Source organism: Vipera ursinii, assembly GCF_947247035.1.
Source record: "Vipera ursinii genome assembly, chromosome: 1".
Classification (NCBI taxonomy): domain Eukaryota; kingdom Metazoa; phylum Chordata; class Lepidosauria; order Squamata; family Viperidae; genus Vipera; species Vipera ursinii.
In genome coordinates, this window is record NC_139512.1 from 309,277,110 (window position 1) to 309,301,406 (window position 24,297).

General features: G+C 39.3%; 1 protein-coding gene across 1 annotated transcript in view; it reads right to left on the bottom strand.

Moving 5' to 3' along the window:
- KCNK2 (potassium two pore domain channel subfamily K member 2) overlaps positions 1–24,297 on the bottom strand; it is a gene marked incomplete at both ends in the record, with an annotated part of 106,117 nt that overhangs the window by 63,099 nt on the left and 18,721 nt on the right. The window contains one exon of the mRNA XM_083348779.1: positions 18,769–19,079. Coding sequence (XP_083204905.1) covers positions 18,769–19,079 — 311 coding nt within the window. The remainder of the gene's footprint in view (positions 1–18,768; positions 19,080–24,297) is intronic.

Below are 24,297 nucleotides of genomic sequence, written 5' to 3' on the forward strand. Positions count from 1 at the left end.
GTTAAACTAAACATAACGTAAGGTCTCATCAGCTACTCAGATTTATTGGTTTGCTTTTTGCTGAAGTTGTATTACCATATGATTAGAGGGCATCTGCTCTTAAAATAAACTTTGTCTTATCATTTCTGATGTATATTTTTTGTGTAGGGATGTATACTTGTTTTCTTTGGTTTTTTTAATGTGCTTTATTTTTGCATGTGGAAGCTTTGTGGCAGTTAACCACCCATCTTAAATGAGAAGAAAGGGAAGCCCCTCAGTAAGAGTAAGGATATGCTGTGGGAATAGGTGAAATGATAGTATCTGGTATGAATGAATGGATCAGTTCATTCAAGATCCGTCTCTGTTTTGCATGGATTCATCAATCTATTGCTTCCATTAATGCATTAATTAATTTATTTTCAGAGGAAGTGTTCCTGTGAAACTTTGGGTTCACATGAGAGGAAGAATTGTAGACCAAATAAATAAATTTGTAAAACTTGCTTTATTTTTAAAAAGTGTATCCTGACATACACATCTTAAACAATGCTTTTTTACTTATATTTTACTGTAGATTGTACCCCCACATTAAAAGAATAATTTAAGTCACTTAGTGACTTAAGTTTAATGACTTTAAGTTATTTTAGAACAGCTGCCATCTAGTACACAAATTAATCCAGGAAATAAAAAAAACTATAAAATAGTCAAACTTCCCAAGCATCACTTACGTGTGTTATAAAATATTTCATTTTAGGTAAAGTTATAACAACTAATATCCATAGTATTTAATATTATTTCAGTATAATTGTAAAAGACAAAAAGGTATTAGCTAAAGAGTGGTTTATTAATCAAATTGTATGACAAAATGATATTGTACATTCTTTTAGCAATTGAAAATGGATTTGTGTTTCATTTAGCAAAACTGATGGCTTCATATCAGATGTTTCATTTTTTGGTGGCAACATTTCTGATCCCAATCTTCCTACTGAGTAGAAGTATGAGTATCATAATGCATTAGATCAATACCACAATATAAGATAAATTGTGTTTTATTACAGGGCTCCAATACTGCATTATCCAGGCCTTACAGGTCACTATCCACATCTTTTGAAGCAGCATATCTACCTATTTGGAAACGAAAATCATTCATGCAACTCTGCATCACTTTGGATCCATTGCATGACATTCTATTTTAATTATGAGATTTTACAATTGTATTTTGCCACTGGATGTATAACATTTGATAGCCCATTAAACTATTTAATTTCCGATATATGTGACAATATGATTGATCGCCATGTTAACATGATGCTTCTTGGGGATCTCATGTGGTGTCAAATTTCTTGTAGCCTTAAATGGTCAACTCCTTAAGCTCTTCATATTTCTTGATATCAAAACAATATTCTGGCCTAACTCATTCCATGCTAACTAACCACCTACATTAGTGTTAAATCATGATTCAGTTGGTGGATCCAGCATAATTGGCTTGTTGTCATCATACATTTTATTAGCGTACTGTGCAAAGCAGTCTGTGCCCTTGAGACAAAACAAAGATACAACTAGCAAGAAAATATTCATGATCAAAATTCTTAAATAATGTAATCTTTCCACAAGCTGATAACTAGCTTAGTAAGAACATATTTAGTCCAAAGGAAGAGGAAAAAATGTCAGCATGTATTTACAAATAACTCCACAGTTTTGATCACTCAAAGACACCCTTAAAAGGGTAATATAGCATTTATAAAAAAATGCTGTTTGCGTTTATTAAAGGGTTCAAGTAAGACACAAACTTCCATTGCTGAAATTGACCTTACATTGCTGCACATATGGAGATGAGTGTGAAGAATGTAAAGTCTTCACCCTGGAGTGAACATTGTAAATAATAATAATAATAGATAATGTGTCCCTTTAGTGTCTTCAGTTGTTTAGAAGCTAAAGCATTGAGACAGAACCTACAACCATACAGAGACGCAGAATAGCTTTTTACAAGTGAAGTAAAGACAGATCTAAGAAGTTGAAAGTAAAACTAAAATGCCAATCATATGGAATGGGCAAGTGTATACAAATGATTAGAATTAATCATTCTTTCTTTCTTGTACTCCATAAAAGTAGGAGTATTTCAATACAATCCTAGCTGGCACATTTCGATGCTATCCTGAATGCGGGTGCCATTCCAATTTCTAAAATCAGTTAATTATCCATTGTTTATCCTGTAGCTCTACACTAGAGAAATGGTAGTGAACCCATACAATTAACTCAAATTTAGGATAATTGTTCATAATGAAAACAGTGTTTAGGAAATAAATAAACAGGGCCTGACTACTGCAGAAAAATTTTGTGTCATTGTCACAAGGAAATGCATCCAGATTCACCACAAATAACAGCTGCATATTGTATATGATAGAATTGCTACCTGGAGAGATTATTATTATTCCTAATTAGTTGTTCCACCCAACCATATGGTTGATTCATCAACCATATGCTGTCCCCAAACCTGGATAAATGGTAAGGGTTAGGGAAAGCAATGGTGAACTACCCTGTAAAAAAAAATCTCACCAGAACACTTTATGGCAATAACTCAACATGACTCAGATACGGATACCAACAGTGGACCCTCCAGGCTGGATGATAGCCTGAAAGCTATTGGAAAGAGCAAGCGCTAGCTTTTAGTAGTCAGGGATTTTATGACGTTGTTTGAGGAAAGTCTTCAGGAAGCCCAACAACTGATGGTGCTCATGATGAAAGAGGTTGACCATGCTGTACAAACGTTATATCAAATTGGAACATGGAATGTTAGAGGCATACCCTTTGGGAAACTCAAAATTGCAAAAAGAAAAATATTAAAGCAAATACAGGTACCCTTGGCATCAGTGAATTTTACTGGACAGGCAGTGGTCAATTCAAATCAGATGAGTGGTCAAGGGATCAAAATTTTGATGTTTGGCACAGAATGACAATGCTTTCCATATCAGCCTATCCTTTTTAACTCTGTTCTATACTTTGACATAGTTATTTTGAAACAGCAACTTTGAACAATTCACATTAGACAAAGTAACAACCAAATATTTAAATTTTTTCTCAGTTTTGAAAGAGATTTCTTCATCAGAATATGACTAATTTTGTGTAGTCATATTTTTAACCAACAACTTTGTTTTCCATTTAAAACCTGTTAATATACCATAATCTTTCCATTTTTTCATCAAAGAAAAAAAGTCAGTTTCATCATTAAAGATTCGAACCCATTCAGATTATTCAGTAAGATCAAAACCAAATAATCAACAAAAGCTTACAATTTAAAGATATCATTTTTAATTTTTAGGCCCATTATATTCTCACCTTGTCTAATGTATCTAATGCAGATGTGATCTCAGAAACACTGAACTATATCTTTTGAAGATCCTGGAGCACTGGGGAACTACAAGAGGACTTGAAAAGAGCTGATGTAGTTCACATCTTCAAAAAAGGGAAAAAATTAATCCAGGAAAGTACAGACCTATCAGCCTGACCTCAATACCTGGGAAGATCTTGGAAAAGATAATCAAGCAACAAATCAATGAACACCTAGAGGTAAATAAAGTCATTACCAAAAGCCAACATGGGTTTGTCAAAAACAGATCATGCCAGACAAATCTTATTGCATTCTTTGACAAGGTGACAAAATTAGTGGACCAGAGGAATGCTGTGGATATAATTTACTTGGATTTCAGTAAGGCATTTGATAAAGTAGACTACAACCTACTACCTGATAAGGTAGAAAAATGTGGGTTAGACAGCATCACCACCACATGGATTCATAACTTGCTGACCAGCCGCACTCAACGTGTAGTCCTCAATGGAATTACATCTACATTGAGGGAATTATGTAGTAAGGTACCCCAAGGCTCTGTTTTAGGCCCAGTACTCTTCAAAATTTTCATCAATGATTTGGATGGGGGGATAGATGGGGAACTCATCAAATTTGCAAACGATACCAAGGTGGCAGGAATAGCCAAAAACCCAGAAGATAGGCATAAGATACAGAAGGATCTTGACAGACTGGAACATTGGGTGCTATTTAACAAATGAAATTTAATAATGAAAAAAGTAAGGTTCTACATTTAGGCAAGAAAAACCAAATGCACAGGTACAGTATAGATGGTACCTGACTCAATAGAAATAATTGTGAAAGGAGCTTGGATTCCTAGTGCACAATCACTTAAATATGAGCCAGCAATGTGCTGCAGCTGCCAAAAAAACCAACATGGTTCTAGGCTGCATTAACAGAGGGATATAGAATCAAGATCACATAAAATGTTAATACCACTTTATAATGCCTTGGTAAGGCCACACTTGGAATACTGCACCCAGTTTTGGTCACTATGATGTAAAAAAGATGTTGAGACTCTACAAAGACTGCAGACAAGAGCAACAGAGATGATTTATTTATTTATTTATTTATTTATTTATTTATTTATTTATTTATTTATTTATTTATTTATTTGATTTATATACATATAAGGAATTGTTGCTGGGTATGTCTAGTCTAATGAAGAGAAGCTAATCTCCAAAGCACCTGAAGACAAGACAAGAAGCAATGGATGGAAACGAATCAAGGAGAGAAGCAACCTAGAACTAAGGAGAAATTTTCTGACAGTTAGAACAATTAATCAGTGGAACAACCTGCCTCCAGAAGCTGTGAATGCTCCAACACTGGAAGTTTTTAAGAAGAGACTGGACAGCCATTTGCCTGAAATGGTATAGGGTTTAATGCCTGAGCACGGGGTTGGGCTAGACCTCCAGGTTCCCTTCCAATTCTTGTTATTCTATTCTATTCTATTATCCAAACAAACAAGAAAGGGGGCAGAGGATAACCATGTCTGCCCTTTTGAATATTATATGATTTAGTCAAATCATCGCTAACTGTAATCAAGCCTTTTGAGATGTGTATATCAACTTGATCCCATGAAAATTTTCACCAAAGTCTTCCAGAACTTTAACCAAGAATGACCAGTCCAGCATATTAAAAGCTTTTTCAACATCTAAAAAAATTAATAAGGCTTGTTTTTCATTATGTTGTTATAAATATTCCATTACATCCACTATAGTTCTCACATTGTCTTTTTTTCTATTGAAAAGTTTTACAAAATTTTAATAATAAACCCCCCTCCCCATCAACCCTCCCCCCTTCCCTCCCCCCCCCGGACTTCCCAAAGCAGAATACAGGGTATTAAATATAGCAATCTTATGCAAACATATGCTAAATATCTATTACAACATTAAAAAACCTTCTACCCTTCAACTCCCTTATAACAAAACTAAAGTAATTATAATAACACTTCTATAATTGTTAAGAATTATTCATATGCTATTTGAAACTTTTTAGTCCCATATTTGTTTTGAATATAATCAATCCATCTTTTCCATTCCAAAATATATTTTTCTTGTGACTGTTCTTTCAAATATGCTGAAACTTTTGCCATTTCAGCTATGTCCATTACTTTAAGTATCCATTGTTCTATTGTAAGTAAATCTTCTTTCTTCCAATGTTGCGCCACCAACAGTCTGGCTGCCGTTATTAAGTGTAACATTACTTTAGTTTCTATAACAGTACAATCCGAAATAATCCCCAATAAGAATAGCTGTGGAGTAAATCTTATTTTTTTTCTTAAAAACTTTCTGAAAAATCCACCATATTTTTATCCAAAAGGCTTTAACATTTTTACATGTCCACCATATATGATAATGACTTGCCTCTTCACTACCACATCTCCAACACTTAGGTGGTTGATTTGGATACATACATGCTAACTTTTAAGGATCTAAATGCCATCTATAAAACATCTTCTCTCTTAGGTTTTGTGCTTGTGTAAATTTTACATTTCTAACCCAAATTTTTTCCCAAGTATCCATCATTATGGGCTCTTGAATATTCTGAGCCCATTTTATCATACAATCTTTAACTAACTCCGATTCTGAATCAATCTCTATAAGAGCATTATATAACCTTTTTTATATATGATTGACTTTGATCTCTAATTTGCTTTATCAAATTTTCATCAACTTTTATTATACCAATTTTCTGATGTTCTTTCCATCTAGCTTGTAATTGTATAAACTGAAACCAAGTCTGTACTATCTTTTCTTCCTTTAAAACATTTAAAGGTTTCAGTTTCAAAATAATCCCTTCCATCCTAAGAAGTTCTTTATAAGAAATCACATCTTGTTTCTGCTCCACATTTATATTTCCTATTGCATGTCTAGGTATTGCCCATGTAGGTATTTTATTATTTAATATATATTGGTACTTTTTCCAAACTTGGAACAAAGCATTCCTTAAAATATGAGTCTTAAAAATATTATCCACCTTTTTGTCAAATTTATCATTCATTTTTTCATCTATTTTTTCCATCTTGTTTTCTATTTTCTCCATCTTATCATTTATTTATTTTTTCTATTTCTTTAGTTTGAGATTTCAAAGCCTCCTGCAGGTCTTTTAATGTCAAAGTTTGTGCGGTGAGCATTAAAGCCTGTAAGTTTGATTGCTGTGCTGGCAAAGTCCCTGCACTCCTGGGGGCCCCAGGTTTTGATGATTTTAATGACATCTTAAATCAATTTTATTCTCTGTATTTAAAAAGATTAATCAAGTCAAAATGTTTATAGTGTTGCTGTTCTCTTCTTAAAATTCTTTTAGGTTCTTATAATTTTCTTATAGTCTTTACAGTTTTCAATATCCAAACAGCCACTTTCACTTTCAAAGCACTTTCAATTCTTTGTTACAAAGAATCATTCAGGCGTTGTCTTTTAGGTAGAAATCCACACTGATCTTCCTGAATAAACTGTTGTACAAAAAAATTAGGCTGCTGGTTAAAATTAATGAAAAAACTATGTAATCCTTGTTCAGTAAATAAATTGGTCAGTAGTTTTTAACAGAAGTTAAATCTTCTCCTGCCTTTGGTAACAACACAATATTGACTTTTCCCCAAGATGTTAGTATTGCATCTCCTTATAAAATAGAATTCATTATTTCTGAAGTGGTTGCAAAAGTTGATCGTTAAAACTGGTAGTCCGTCGAAACCTACTGACCTCCCTGTTTTAATATTTATCATCATCGTCATCATCGTATTGTCGTCATCATCATCATCACCACCATCATGTCCTTTGCAGAGCACATGGGGCAGCAAGTGTTTTCCAATGATTTTGATCATTTGCAGCATCTTCAGCATCGTCCCAAGGGATATTCAGAATCTTAAAATCTTCCTTAAGTGTTTGTACCACATTCTCTGAGGCCACATTCTGTTCCTCTTTCCTCCATGAAGTATCCAACAGAATGCAATTTTGGGATGCCAGTCTTTAGGAATATGTAAGATAAGGCCAACAAGCCACATTTGATATTCATTCACAGTTCTTGATAGGTATTCTAAATCTGATCTGTGTAGTACCTCATTGTTAGTGATGTGGTCATGATATTAGACACAGAGGATTCTTCTCAAGCAGCATTGTTGAAAAACATTTAACCATTTAATAATCTTGGTTGAATATATATTGCAGGTCATACAACAATACACTTGAAGAGTTTTATCTTTGTGATAATATTTATGGCTGGCATAAACCAAATTGGGTGCATGTGTTGAAACATGACTGCTACCATTCCAATTTGATACTTAATATCCTTATCTGTACCTACATCAATAGATATAATGCTGTCAACATAAGTAAATTGTAGGATTTGTTCTATAGCCTGGCCATGGACTGTTACAGGCATATTATTCTGAGCACTTCCAACTTTCATGAACTTGGTCTTCTCAAAATTTATATGTAAGACAATTTATTGGCCTCATTATCTAAACTGATGGCCATTTCTTGCAAGCACCCCTTTGTTTCACCAAGCAGTGCAATATCACCTGTAAAATATTTTTATAGCTTCCAAAGTATCCAAAATATCCCATTGTAGATATAAGACTATTCACAATGTCTCTGGGATTTTTAAAGTTTTGGTAAATTTTATCTTTTAAGATATTCCTCAATTTTTTCCTGAGGAAATAACTTGTGTTTTATACAAATTAAAATAATAGTCAAAATCAGTTTCCTATATACTTTCATTGTCCACTAATGCTTTATCTTATTCTTGAATTTTAAATATCATTTTCTTTCTCTTTCCTTTCTCAGCCAACCATTTCTCAGATTTATTTGCAAATTCAGAATTCTTCTCATTCACATATTTCAATTTTGTCTCTATTTCTCTCACAGTTAGCATAGTTAGCATAGATAGTTGCTGATGTGTTAATAGTTGCATCTGTCAGTATCTCTGTCTTCAAGAGTCCATCAGGACAGATTTTGGTAATTTGCCTTGGTTAAATTTAATTTAGTTTCCCCAAATTGTGGAAGAATGACTCCATTCCAGTCCTCCAATCCCTCATGATACATGAAAACATAGACCTTTAATCCATGAGATGATTTAAAAACTTTGTTTTATATTCATTTGAAACATAGAGACTGACAATTATAAATTTAATCCTTTGCATTTCAACTTCAACATATTTACCATGTTCACCTGTCAACAGTAATTTTGGTTTTAATTCTGGATTAATATACGAACTACTCCATTCTTCTTTTTTAAACCTGTTGTATAACTTCTTCACCCAGAGTTAGAAATTGTAGAGAATATTTGTAGCTTGGGTTGTTGATTTAGGCTGAGCTTGCTGCTTGGCTCCCAGACAATTTGTTACCAAACTAGGGAACATATTCAGCGGGAGTTTGGGGGGTGAATTGTCTTGTTCATTGTGATCCAGCCTTCTGATCCAGTCTTGTGATTCAACCAGTCCTGTGACTCAACCAGTCACAAGACCAACCGACCACCCAGGACCTATATTAATGAACAAGAGACTTTACCCAATAAAACCCTGCTGAAGATATTACCTAGTTTGGTAACGAAATGTCCAGGAGCCAAGCAGCAAACTCAAAGGACAAACCTCTGTCTAAATCTTCACCTGGAGTCTTACAGATCAAATACTTTATACAAATATATAAGCCAAGCTTGAAGCATCTCCACTTCCAAGGCAGATCAACTGAATACTTATGGTATCTCTGTAACATGACTGGCACTTTCTATAACTCTTCTATTCCTAATTGTGTTGTTTCTTAATAATATTCAGCCACTTTGCAAACTTTCATCAGAAAGCTTTTCTGCATTATAACCCTAAACTCCTGGACCACCATGAAAGAAAGTGACTGGAGGGGGAAGAGGCATTCCTGCAGAGAGTACCATAATCAGATGGAACAGAATCATTTGCCTACAATGAAAAGAAGCAGAGCAGCTAAACTGACCAGCATTATTTGAACCAAACAGGTAAAGACTGCCTTGCTGGATATCATACTGTGTTTCCTTGAAAATAAGACCCAATCTTTTTTTTTTTTGCCTCCCAAAGTGGCACCAGGCCTTATTTTGGGGGGGTATCTTTTCCACGGTCTCATCTCGTGGTGGTGGCATCAACAGCCCTGCCCAGCTGGCCCACTTCTGAGGCTGAAGGAAATTCCTCTGCAGCTGAGAATGGAGTTCCGGATTGACAAGCATCGCACCACCACCCCGGCCTGCATTTCACTGTCAGAGGCCTTCCAGAAAGGCCTCTGTAGCTGAGAACCGAACTACAGATTGAATCCATAGTTTGATTCTCAGCTGAAAAGGCCTTTCTTGAAGGCCTCTGATGGCAAAGTGGGCCAGCGAGGCAAGGCCTGGTTGCAACAGTATGTGGTGCGGAGCACTTGGGGCAGCTTGATTTTTAGGCATGCACCTTGCCCCAAAATTAGGGCTTATTTGGAGGGTAAGGTTTATATTAGGCCCACTCTGAAAAATCAAGCTAGTGCTTATTTTGGGGATAGGTCTTACTTTCGGGAAAACAGGGTACACTCATTTGCCCATTCGTTTTACAGGGCTTTTCAGCATTCTAACCATAACAACTCTAAATAGTGTAAATTCCCCCAACTCTCAAACCTTGGGAAAATAAATAGACAAGATAAATATAATGTAATCAGCAACATAATCAATATCAAAACTAAAAAAATGTAGATTACAATATAATTATATATAACCTGGAAATCTAACCAATACAGAACCATAGAATAACTTATGCAGAGGAATAGTCACAACAATAGTCCAAAACCTAATGGAAAAATCAAGTTTTACAGACATTCCCAAAAGCACCTTTAGAATATCTAGGTGGATTTTATTTCAGAGGGGGGGCGGGGCAATTAGGCCAACCTCCTATAGAAGACAATCTTGAGATTTATATTAATAATTGACGAACCATAATTTATTATTAGTAATATATTATAGTCCCAGATCCTTAGGAAAGATTTAATAAGTGAAAAAAAATCCAAATCCAGTCTAAACATGTGGCTTACTGCGCAATCAACCATAATAATAACATAACAATAATGTTGTAATGTTGCAAATACCCAGACAGTCGAACAAGAAAAAAAGGGCATAGGAAGAATAGCTGAAGGATAGTGAAGAAGATACATTGAAGATAATATACCATGAAGACTTAGTGAGTACTGGAGAGACCAAACTGGCCTACAAGAAAGACCAAATGCAGAATAGAAAAGAGACATGGCAAGGCAAAGTATTATACAGCCGCTGCATAAAAAACCTAGTGGGCAAAGCAGATAGCAAGACCTGGCAATGGCAAAGAGCAAGAGAGTTGAAGAGGGGCTAACTCTGTCTGCACAAGACCAAGAATTAAGAACACATACATGCAAAACCAGAAGACAGCAACAGGCAGCAAATGCCACCACTGCAAAGAAGCCGAAGAGACAGTGGATCACATAGTTAGCAATTGCAAGAAGACAACACAGATTGACCACAAAGACCTGACAAAGCAGCGACAATGGTGCATTTCTTTCCTATCCGCAAAAAATACCATTCTTTGCAAGCAAGAATTGGTGGGACCACAACATAAGCAAAATAATAGAAAATTAAGATGCTAATATGCTCTGGGACTTTAGAACATAAACAGAAAAGCACCTGCCTCATAACACCCCAAACCTAATAAGGTAAAAAAGGCAAAAGAAAAAGTCTGGACAGTCAATGTGGCAGTAGCTGGAGATAGCAGACAGAAGAGAAAAAAATAGACGTAGACTGACAATGGCAACCGAAAGCAAAGATAGTACCAATAGCAACAGGTGTCTTGGGTACAATCCCAAATCACTTGGAGCACTAATTGAATACCGTCAGCGCTGACAGAATCCCTATCACACAATTGCAAAAGGCAGCTTGACTTGGAACAGCTTACATCAGGGGTCTTCAAACTTGGCCCTTTTATGACTTGTGGACTTCAATTCCCAGAATTCCTCAGCCAGCCCTGGCTGGCTGAGGAATTCTGGGAGTTGAAGTCCACAAGTCATAAAAGGGCCAAGTTTGAAGACCCCTGGCTTACATTATGCAATGATATTTTTAACACCATCAAATGATGGTTGCAGGTCCTTGAGAAGGACTCGATAGATGGATCAAATGCTAAATCCAGTCTAAACACCTGACGGATCCTGTGATCAACTACAATAATATTAATGATAAAGCCACAGTTTCCAAAAATGATTTACTGGAACAACTATAAAAATCGTCATGTTCCAGTAATGAAAAAATGGTAGGAACATATAGTTGAAACAGTGGTCAGAAATTAGCAGATTAAAATATTGTGAGGTTTCCAAATACAGACTGATAGAAAAAGAAACTGTGGATAATTGATATGGCACTACCAGGATACAGTATAATAGAAGACAATAATTGGAAAGGATTACAAAATATCAAGCTTTGAAAATCAAAGTTGAAAGATTATGGCAAATACACTAGACAGTTGATCCTGTGGTAGTCCTGTGGTGACACAATAGGTGCCATACCAAAAAATCTTACCAGCACTTAAAAGATCTGCACATGGACAAAATTTCCATCTGTCAATTAAAAAAGACCACACTGGATATAGTATGCTGATACATTACCACATCCTAAGTTCTTGAGAAGAATGAATGTTTATAAAGGCCAACACCAGCTAAAGACTGCAGCTGTGATTTCACATAGTTGTGTACATAACATTTATTAAACTTGCTTGCTGCCCAACTTTGAACAGCTATGAACTTGGAACAACTTTGAACTTGCAACAATCAAGTAAATTAAAGTAAAATCAATAAAAGATAAAGATGGCAAGCTAAATGAAGTGAGGGAGCTCCAGATCCATCCACATTTCAGAGGGGAATCTTGTTCCAGAAGGCCCAACTGTGTTAGCACAGCATAGTGGTGGTGGGTACTCCTTAGATAGATCCAATCCTCCTTTCCCCATATCTAGATCCAATCCTCCTTTCCCCATATCTATAAACAAGAGACATTGAGGGAGTAAAACCTGTATGAACCTGCTGTCCATGCTGATTTTCTTATGATCCAGCATTCTTCTAAACCAGAACGTTTTATAAAAATCCTGCTCAGATTTCCCAGTATCATTACTAGCCAATTTGAACCTCTGTGTTTAGAAACCACCTATAGGAAAGCTTTATTTAGAGAAGGAGGCAACTTTAAGATTTATGGATTTCAACTCCCAGAATTTGCAACCAGGGGGTCTGGCTAGGGAATTCTGGGAGTTGAAGTCCACAGGTCTTAGAGTTGTCAAGCTTGGACACCTCTGATTTAGAGATTTTGTTTTGTCTTTTGTGTGATTAGTAAGGAACAAAGCCTCAGGAAGTTACCTTTTAGGTACCGTCAAAGGTTAAGGTTCATGATAAGTTGAAATAGCTACTCTGATCACTTTTATATAGTAACATCTATTTTGTTTTATTTCAAAATGTAGCTAACAGCTTTGGATTTCTTTGTGCTAGAGAAGCCTACTGATGGGAGAATTGAGCTGACTTAATCTTTTTTAAATTAATCTTGGGAGTAGTTTTACCCAAGTCAGCAAAATTCACACTAATCAATCAGGATCATGGATGACAGTTATCCACATAAGGTGAAGTTATAAAAAAAATCACTCTGGAATGTGGATTGATGTGATTTTAATTTGAGAATGTTTATATGTATAATTTGCTTAGAGAAATTTTCTAGCAGGAAGGGAAAGGAAGCCTGTATTCATCATAGATGGATGCTTTAGCCAAGCTATTTTTCCCTTGATAATATATATTAATAAAATTCAGCAAACTTTTGAACTTGTATAATTGCTTCAGCCAATGATTCCCCATTTTGAAGTACAGTAACTATTTCTCATTTGGCTGAAGCATAATGCATAAATTATTTATGTCATTTTATAATGACATAATTTTTTGTCATTATAAATGTATTTATTTATTATAAGTATATTTATATATGTATAAATTTATTTATTATAAGTACATTTATTTGTTGTTATTAAATTTATTTTAAAGACAAACTTTAAAATTTATATCAGGAGGGCTGAAAAAACATCTACAGACCCCCTTGTATCCTGGACATAAACTGTTTCCACTCCTCCCCTCAGGATGGGGCTACAGGGCATTGCAGGCCAAAACAAGTAGACACAGGGATAGGTTTTTTTCCCCTCATGCCATCACTCTGCTGAACACCTAATTCTCACAGTACTGTTTACCCACATTGTATAGCTGTAAAGGTAAAGGTTCCCCCGCACATGCGTGCTAGTCGTTTCCGACTCTAGGGGCCGGTGCTCATCTCCGTTTCAAAGCCAAAGAGCCAGCGCTTGTCCGAGGACATCTCCTCTCCGTGGTCATGTGGCCGGCATGACTAGACGCCAAAGGCACACGGAATGCTGTTACCTTCCCACAATAGTGGTCCCTATTTTTCTACTTGCATTTTTACGTGCTTTTGAACTGCTAGGTTGGCAGAAGCTGGGACGAGTAACAGGCGCTCATTCTGTTACGTGGCACTTGGGATTTGACCCGCCAAACTGCCGACCTTTTGATCAACAAGCTCAGCGTCCTAACCCACTGAGCCACCGTGTCCCACTGTATAGCTGTAGTATTATCATTATCCTTCCCATCTTCTTTATTACGCCCTCTTATTGGTATCATTATTATGATTATTATTACTCTGTTACTTTGCATGTACACTGAGTGCTTTTGCACTGGAGACAAATTCCTTGTGTGTCTTATCACACTTGATCAATAAAGTATTCCGTTCTATTCTAAATTGTGCATTAGTGTACCAGGAACAAGAAATCTTTCTGAAAAAGTTTTGAAATAATGTTTATGTGTTCAATCATACAAGGAAACATCATCACTGAAGCAAAACTGATCTTGCTATGAATAAACAAGTGAGCTCTTGTACTCAACGTAGTATATGCTCAAGCAAAATAAAGTAATCACAAAAGATGACAGGTTAATAGAAAAAGAGGACAAATTTATAAAAAAAACAAGAAAAGCATAAGTTTCTATGATAAATCCATTAACAACATGAGAGCATAATGTAAACTTTGCAAGAGTATTTTAAAATGACATATATAGTATTCTTAGTATAATTTGGCACTGTTTTCCATGTAATAGTGGTGGTCTAAGTGACAGAACAAGTAAAAAATGGTTATAAATATCCAAGTAGAAAGTGAGATGTTAAAACCAAAACCTCTTCACTTTTGCCCAGAAATAATCTTTTCTCTCTTGTTTGCCAAGTAAACCAATTTGCAACTGACCCAATGTAACAGAAGTATACTAGATTACATCTGGAGGACCCAGATTGTTGGGGGCAATAAGCTGACTTTGTAATAATGCCGCTTGGGGGGGGCGAAAACCCTAATAAGCAGGAGTATACATAGAATCCCCTTCATGGATTACTGCCTTGTCATGGCAAAGGGGCTTGCGTAATTCAATGAAGCTATGAGCTATGCCGTGCAGGGCCACCCAAGACGGAAAGGTCATAGCAGAGAGTTCTGACTAAACGTGATCCACTGGAGAAGGAAATGGCAACCCACTCCAGTATCTTTGCCATGAAAACCCTATGGACAGTACCAAAAGGCAAAACAATATGACGCTGGAAGATGAGCCCCTCAGGTCGGAAGGCGTCCAATATGCTACTGGGGAAGAGCAGAGGGCTAGTACTAGTAGCGCCAGAAAGAATGAAGCGACTGGGCCAAAGCCGAAAGGATGCTCAGCTGTGGATGTGTCTGGTGGTGAAAGGAAAGTCCGATGCTGTAAAGATTTTTTCTCCATAGGAACCTGGAATGTAAGATCCATGAATCAAGGAAAGCTGGACATGGTCAAACAAGAGATGACAAGACTAAGCATCAACATCTTAGGTATCAGCGAACTAAAATGGACAGGAATGGGTGAATTTAATTCAGATGACCATCAGGTATACTACTGTGGGCAAGAATCCCTCAGAAGAAATGGAGTAGCCTTCATAGTCAATGAAAGAGTAGGAAAAGCAATACTGGGATACAATCCTCAAAATGACAGAATGATCTCAGTTCGAATCCAAGGCAAACCATTCAATATCACAGTAGTTCAAGTCTATGCCCCAACCACAGGTGCTGAAGAGGATGAAATTGACCGGTTCTATGAAGCCCTACAGCACCTTATAGAACTAACACCAAAAAATGATGTCCTTATCATCATGGGGGATTGGAATGCTAAAGTAGGAAGCCAAAAGATAACTGGAATAACAGGCAAGTTTGGCCTTGGAGTACAAAATGAAGCAGGGCACAGGCTGATAGAATTTTGTCAAGAGAATACGATGGTCATAGCAAACACTCTTTTCCAACAACCCAAGAGACGGCTCTACACATGGACATCGCCAGACGGTCAACACAGAAATCAGATTGACTATATGCTCTGCAGCCAAAGATGGAGAAGCTCTATACAGTCAGTAAAAACAAGACCAGGAGCTGACTGTGGCTCAGACCATTGCAAAGTTTAGGCTTAAACTGAAGAAAGTAGGGAAAAGCGCTAGGCCACTCAGGTATGAACTAAATCATATCCCTGACAAATATAAAGTAGAGGCGACAAATAGATTTAAGGAATTAGATCTGATAGACAGAGTGCCTGAAGAACTATCGACAGAGGTTCGCAACATTGTACAACAGGTAGCAACCAAAATCATCCCAAAGAAAAAGAAATGCAAGAAAGCAAAATGGCTGTCTGAGGAAGCTTTGCAAATAGCTGAGGAAAGGAGGGAAGCGAAAAGCAAGGGAGAAAAAGAAAGATATGCCCAATTAAATGCAGAATTCCAAAGAATAGCTAGAAGAGATAAGAATGCCTTCTTAAATGAACAATGCAAAGAAATAGAAGAAAACAATAGAATAGGGAGGACCAGAGATCTTTTCAAGAAAATTGGAGAGATGAAAGGAACATTTCATGCAAAAATGGGCATGATAAAGGACCAAAATGGCAGGGACCTAACAGAGGCAGAAGAGATTAAGAAGAGGTGGCAAAATTACACAGAAGAACTATACAAGAATGAGCTTAACGTCCCTGATAATCACAATGAGGTGGTCACTGACCTCGAGCCAGACATCCTAGAATGTGAAGTGAAGTGGGCCTTAGAAAAGCTGAGCAACAACAAAGCTAGTGGAGGTGACAGTATTCCAGCTGAGCTATTCAAAATCTTAAAAGATGATGCAGTAAAAGTGCTACACTCAATTTGCCGGCAAATTTGGAAAACTCAACAGTGGCCACAAGATTGGAAAAGATCAGTTTACATTCCAATTCCAAAGAAAGGCAGTGCCAAAGAATGTTCAAACTATCGCACCATTGCACTCATTTCACACGCTAGTAAAGTTATGCTTAAAATTCTACAAGCTAGACTCCAGCAGTATGTGGATCGAGAACTACCAGAAGTACAGGCAGGATTTCAAAGAGGCAGAGGAACTAGAGATCAAATTGCTAACATACGCTGGATCATGGAGAAAGCTAGAGAGTTCCAGAAAAACATCTACTTCTGCTTCATTGACTATGCTAAAGCCTTTGATTGTGTGGATCATAACAAACTGTGGCAAGTCCTTAAAGAGATGGGCGTACCAGACCATCTTATTTGTTTTTTGAGAAACCTATATGCCAGACATGTCAAACACAAGGCCCGGGGGCCAGATCCGGCCCGCGAAGTGGTTTCATGTGGCCCGCGAAGCCATCCTGGCAACAGTGAGGGAACGGCCCACACTGCCTTGTCCCTGGCCCAGAGACCCTCCTTCTGCCAGAGACCCTCAGATCTGTCCCACTCCTGCCCAGGCCCCCATAGGCAGCCTTGATGCAAACGATGTAGAGCTGGCCACGCCCACCCAGTAGGCCATACGCACTCTAGCCACATCCACCCAGTAGGCCATGCCCACCCTGGCCATACCCACCCGGCCCCCTGAGGGCAACCGCAATGCTGATGCGGCCCTCAATGAAATTGAGCTTGACACCCCTGCTATATGCGGACCAAGAAGCAACAGTGAGAACTGGACACGGAACCACTGATTGGTTCAAAATTGGGAAAGGAGTCCGGCAAGGCTATATACTGTCGCCTTGCCTATTTAACTTATATGCAGAGCACATCATGAGAAAGGCAGGGCTAGATGAATCAAAAGTTGGAATTAAGATTGCCAGAAGAAACATCAACAACCTAAGATATGCAGATGATACCAATCTAATGGCAGAAAGTGAAGAGGAACTAAAGAGCCTCTTGTTGCGAGTGAAGAAGGAGAGTGCAAAACTTGGGTTGAAACTAAACATTAAGAAAACCAAGATCATGGCATCTGGCCCTCTCAATTCCTGGCAAATAGATGGGGAAGAAATGGAGGTAGTGACAGATTTTATTTTCCTGGGCTCCAAGATCACTGCAGATGGGGACTGCAGCCAAGAAATTAAAAGACGCTTGCTCCTCGGGAGGAAAGCCATGGCAAATCTAGACAGCACACTAAAAAGCAGAGACATCACCCTGTCAACAAAAGTGTGTATAGTCAAGGCTATGGTCTTCCCAGTTGCAATGTATGGCAGTGAAAGTTGGACCATAAGAAAGGCTGAGCGCCAAAGAATTGAAGCCTTTGAACTATGGTGCTGGAGAAGACTCCTGCGAGTCCCTTGGACTGCAAGGCGATCAAACCGGTCAGTCCTAGAGGAGATCAACCCTGACTGCTCTTTAGAAGGCCAGATCCTGAAGCTAAAACTCAAATACTTTGGCCACCTAATGAGAAGGAAGGGCTCACTGGAGAAGAGCCTAATGCTGGGAAAGATTGAGGGCAATAGAAGAAGGGGACGACAGAGAATGAGGTGGCTGGATGGAGTCACTGAAGCAGTAGGCGTGAGCTTAAATGGACTCCAGAAGATGGTAGAGGACAGGAAGGCCTGGAGGAACGTTGTCCATAGGGTCGCAATGGGTTGGACACGACTTCACAACTAACAACAACAAAATACATAGAATGAAGGCTATTGCTAAGCACACTGATTTGTGCTTCTTAGATTGTAAGCCGCCCTGAGTCTTCGGAGAAGGGCGGGATATAAATGGGATTAAAAAAAAATAACAATTTAAGAAAAATAAGAATAGTATTTAATGGGAAGATTATGTTGAATGCAAGCCTAGTAACCAAACTGGGATTAGCAATTCTTTTTATACATTACAATATAAGTCAAATTATTGTGCCAAATATCAGTTCTATCACATTGTAGCTGGAACAGAAACATCAAAACTGTTTTATTTAAATCTATGGCAAGAACCAGTGCTTTTTTTGTAAAAGAAAAAGGTGCCGGAACTCACACGTCATACAACCCGCCTTGCCTACCCCACAAGATTCCATCCAAAAAAGGTGCCGGAACTCCATTCTGAGCGTTCTATGAGGAAAAAAAGCCCTAGCAAGAACACATTTCAATACAGGAAATTACCTGAATTAGATCTTCAAGTTCAGTGTCATTCACACAGGCATGCTGTGACACAAACATCTGCTTCTGGATCACAATAGTTGTTCTCTGGTTGGTTTCATGTGGCTGCTCCAGGGCTTTGAACACCGTAGCTCCAATAATTAAATACAAAACCACCACTAGAAAAATGGTTGATACCGTTTTCCATTTCATAACATTAATAGTTGTATCACTTTCCTCCCGTGAAGCAAGTACAGTGGGCTTGGTAGAAAATGACAGCCGGGGCTTGAGGTTCTGAGTGGCAGATTTGGGGTCCAACAGGTCAGGTGCCGCCACTAATAAGAAAAAGGATGGAAGAGAAGCAGAACGTTAATTTGTAAAACACCTGGCAATATTTATTTTGGTATTTTCCTTGCTAGACCAAGGAGAGACATAAGCTATTTATTGTTCTAATTTAACTTCAGACTGTAGCTCTAGAAATGAATTCAACTTCTCTACCTGTTGAACAACTTATTATGGATCAAGGGTTACAGCAATCTGTTGTGATAAAATTATTACATTTACAATTAGTCCATACTCTCATATAACCTTATTAGATCTATTGTACAAATATCATGCAAATTACTGGCCCTCAAACTAATGATGTAGTATAGATTATTTGAAGATATAATTTCCAATTAATATCCCTCCAGATTATCACTTTCCTTTCCAAATCCTGATCTATTTTAAATATTACCAGAGACGCTCAATATTAATTATATATTTTTGTGCATATATCCACACACACATCTATGTATGCATGCATGCACAATTTATCAGAAATCTCACGCATGATGTGCCTACCATTAATGTGTTAGTAATCCATCTCTATATTTTTTCTCATGGAAATCTTTTAACTCTTATTAGAATATCACCAACTGCTTTATTAATTAAGTGAAAGCCATTTAAAGAAAGTGGGCTGCAAAATTTCTGTCCATATCTGAGAATAAACAAACTAACAATGACAGCACCACATTTTTAGGTAATTGTCCATAAGATGCTATCTCATATAAAAGTCTTCCCTTCCTCTCTTATTTGCAGCTGCCTATTGATGCATTGACATTGTTATTGATATAATGCACTAATGCATTGTCCCAACATTCCTTACAATTATTGCCAAAAACAATATGTCCAGATATATATTACCTTTCAAGTCATTAAGATATTGGCAATATTCAGTGTAGTCCTTCCTTCTCATTTTTTCTCTGAATGAACCTGATAGTCAAGGTAAACCATACACCTAAAAAGAGATATAGATCTCTGCCCTCCTGTTCCATCCTCATTACTCTGAAAGAAGGTAAGTTTTAAAGAGCATAATGCATTATTTTCCATATGCAAACTATGTTCTTCAGGATATGTTCTTACTCTGTAACTTTGCAGCATCTTCAAATGTTGAAAGACAAGCTTTGAAGACAAAGATAACATGTAATAAGCAGTTGAGTTTTCTCCTCCATAATGAAGGACAGAAGGTGGAAGAAGCTGCAGATGAATATTCTTTTTGAGTTACTGCATAATGGCACCAAGTAGTTAATATTTCCCAAGTTCTACAAACCTAGGATGAGTGACTCTATCAGTACCTAATTCCTATATTATAATGGTTCTGGGACAACTTGGCACAGAAATAAAGTTCCTGATACAATCCCATTCTTCTGAGCCCAGAAATGCAATCTTATAGCCATCTCCAACTGCACTAGATATGAAAGAAGTAATTCCTCTAATTTCAGAGGAGTAGCCCAGAGTCATTGATTTGAGGGCAGTAACTAAATGATGCTGCCTAGAGGCTTTCATGTAAGATCCTTTTTTACTGATAATGGTAATGTCTGGCAGTTTAACCAAGCAATCTACCAGATAATTAAATTGCAGTACTAGCGGTGAAGCCCTGTGGACTTCTTGGGAATGCAACGGATAAAAAGATGTTAAGTGGATGGTGGCTTATCTTGAGAACTATGTTATGGGAAGAAAAGCAGGAAAGAAACTCAAAACTATCCTTTTATTATTTCATCATTTGATACAGCAACTACCATTTTGATCCCATGTCCCTAGGTGAGTTGTCACCCTGTTCCATCCACCTTCCCACCCCAAAATGGAGGCAATCCAGGTTTAGTGCAACAAACCCTCCTCTATTCACCTGCACCTGCTGTTCTTTTTTTAAAAAAAAACAGTGATTTATCATAGTGATAACAATAGCGCCCCCCTCTTGTTCAGAGGCAATGTATGCTCACACTCCCAAGGAAATCTTGGCATCCCGGGTAAGTGCAGTTCCCAAGTTGCCTTCATCCACTCCCCTTTAAGGAAGCTGCTTGCAGCTAAACCAACAATGGGAATGGGATGGCAGCATAAAGTGTCTTCCTCTTGCACTGTTCTAATTGGTGCTACTACAAACTCTTCCCTGTTTCCTTTAGCTCATAGGAAGCTTTCCCACACAGCCAAGATTCAAGGTTCCATTTCACACACAACAACGAATAAGTGTTCCCAGTCCGGTGGATGTTTGAAGGAAAATTAAACCCCCCCATCCTTCTTTCTCCACCCCCCTTTTTTTTATAAGAAGCAACCAGTTTCCTCCCTTTCCCCTCCCCCAGAGATGCTCCTGAATTCAATCAACAGCATCAGTGCACATCTTCCTTTTACTACCTCCACAAGGATAGCAGGCAACGAGTTTGGAAAAGCCCCATCTTTTTTTAAAAAAAAAATTAATAACAATATCACCTTTTTTTTTTTTGCTTGAGCTTTCAAACTCGAAACCTCCCTTCCTTCTCCCCCCCCTTTCCCCCCCGTCACTCAAAGCTAAGCACCCCTTGAACAAAGATGAAGTGTAACCCAGAGCTTTTGAGCCAAGGTGTTGCATGCAGCAGGAAGAGCCCGTGCAATAGGGATGGCGAGGCGGGAGGGAGGTGGGGGAAGGAGAGAGAGAGAGAGAGAGAGAGAGAGAGAGAGAGAAGGCAGTGGAGGGAGGGAGGGAGGTGGGCATGGGCAAAACGGGTTCGCCTGCAATGAGGAGGGTAGGACCAGGGGGGAGGGGGGGCTTCCTTTGCCCTAGAGCGAAGATGCATCGGCAAAAGCAAAGGAGCATGCAGCATTTTTTTTTTCCAGGCAGCCGGATTATATTTTTTTTTCCTTTTCCGAGCCAGCGAGACGCGCCATTGTACGAGTACTCACTTCTTATTTACAGACCCGGTGCCCTCTCCTCGCTTCACGGGCAGGCATTTTTTCAGGGCTCGGGGAGGCAGAGTTTGAGAGCAAAGAGGTGGGGGCGGGAGGGCTGGGGAGGAAAGGGGAGGGGAGACAAGAGGACAAGAAAGCGCGTGGGGCTGGAGAGGAACCACAGAGACAGAAGGAGACAGGGAGAGGCAAAGCAGGCAAGGCTTGGATGCTGAGCTCGGATTCCACGCGCGCCCTCTCGCTGGGGTGTGTGAGCCGCCTCTGCGCTCGCCTAGTCGTGCGCGAATGTGTGTCTGTGTGTGTGTGCGCGCGCGGGTGTGTGTGTGTGTAACGTCTCGTGCGTGCGTCTCGTGCGGTGTCTGGGCACGACTCAAGGTGTGCATGTGTGGAACTCCCTCAGCACCACTCCTCTTCTGCCTCAGCCCCTCCCGGACACTCCCCGAGCTTTCTTGAACGCGGCTCTCTCCTTTCCCCCCCCCCTTCCCCGTGGGTGACTCGCGGCGCTCTGAGAGACGGAGCTCGGCCGGCACGCTGTCGCTCGCTCGCTCGCTCTCTCCGAGGCGCGCGGGATCTCTCTCGCGCGGGCGCGGCGTTTTGGTTTGTAAAAACGGAAGGGGACTTCTCCCCTCAGGCTCCGCCTCCCTCGGATCCTTGGAGCAGGTGACCGCGGGGCTGCTGGTCGCGCCTCTTCATCCACTCCGCTGCGTGACGCGGCTCGGCCCTTCTCTGAAGAAGAGGCGGGCGCCGGAGCCAACCTCCATCCGCAGACCTTCGTTCCACGCGGGGCGGGTTCTTCGAAGAGATTTGAGAGCCGCTCGAGCCCGCGGGTCCAGGTCCCGCCTGGCCGCTGCCTGCCATTCCCCCCCCCCCCGAATACTATCCACGCCGCCGTTGGCTTCCTCGTGGCTACGGATTCAGTAACCCGTTAACTCAGCCGCCAAGTCAGAGGAGCGCCTGGAGCTTGGAAGGACTGCGGGCTCGAAATTAGAAGGGCGGGAGGGGAAAAGGCAAAAGGGCGCCGACAAATGGCCCCGCGATAAAGTGATCCGTCCGCTCTCGACTCGCAGACAAGTCTACTTACGTAGCAATGGCTGCCCAGATGGCCGAGTCTTCCTCTGCCACAGAATGAATGAGGAATGCGGCCAGCTACTGCTTTAAAGGGGAACAACTGCTGGAGAGCGGTGCACGGATTTCTCCTGCCTTTTGTTTTCCTCCCAAAGCAATTGCTCTCCTAAGTAAATAGTATTGGGGTGGGGGAAGATGGGGCTTGGAATAGCACCTGTCAGTTGCCTGACTAACAGAAAGAACGTTGTATTTGCTCCCTAAAATCCTGACTGACAGGCCACAGGGTGCTACGAGAAAAAAGCATAATGATCAATAACCTGGGAGTTCTGTCTCTGACTAGTAGTGCTTTAAGAGAATGGTTAATGCTGGCTACAAGTCCGGTTCTGTCCTGTGGCCAACTGTGCCTGAAAGGAGCCAAGGCCAGCCCTGAAGCCAGAACGGAATATGCAGAACAAAATCATAAAAAAGGGTGGCCACAAAAATGGCCCTGATGGCTAAAGCAACAGAAACCAATAACTCATCCAAGGGTGACAAAACCAGCAACCAAGTTGGCAGAACCTGCAGTCTTTCCTAGTTTAAATCAACCTTCAGTCTAGATAAAACAGTTTAAAAATAGGTTTAGCATTGTCAAAAGAGGAACCTGTTTGAGACCCATCCGGCCCTTTGGGAAGCATTGATCAGACTGACACCTGGCTTCCAACTCTGTGGAAGCCAGGTGCCAGTCTTTCCTATATCCTAAGCCAAGTGGTTATGGAGGATCATTTCCAGTCAACAAGATGGGAGATGACATCCCACCAAGCACTAAAAGTGGTCAACAGGAGCTTCATCTACTGCAATATCAAAGAATGCATAACAAATGTGTCAGAAGAAGAGGGAAAACAATATTTCAAAACTGGAATAACTCAATATGATTTTAAAGATACAGATACAAGACAAAGGATACATGATGGGGACAAGATACATGAGATGATGACTGTAGCATGTTCATTCAGCAGCTGTGGGACAGGGGTATCTGTGGAGGAGGTCAAAAGGGACACATGTTGACATTATCACAAAAATGAAGTGACCTAGTTATTTGCAACACAGTGCAAATATGTAATTGTCATTTGCATGGTGATATCATGACTATCAATGGACATGAGGATGAAGCCAGAGGGAAGTAGAAAAGGGAAGAAAATATACGCACTAGCATTGCCATTTTTCACCTTAATTACCCTGATCCTGAAACAATCTCTCTTATAGGCTGAATATTTGAATCAGATACATGTCAATGTGAGATAAAATAAAAAC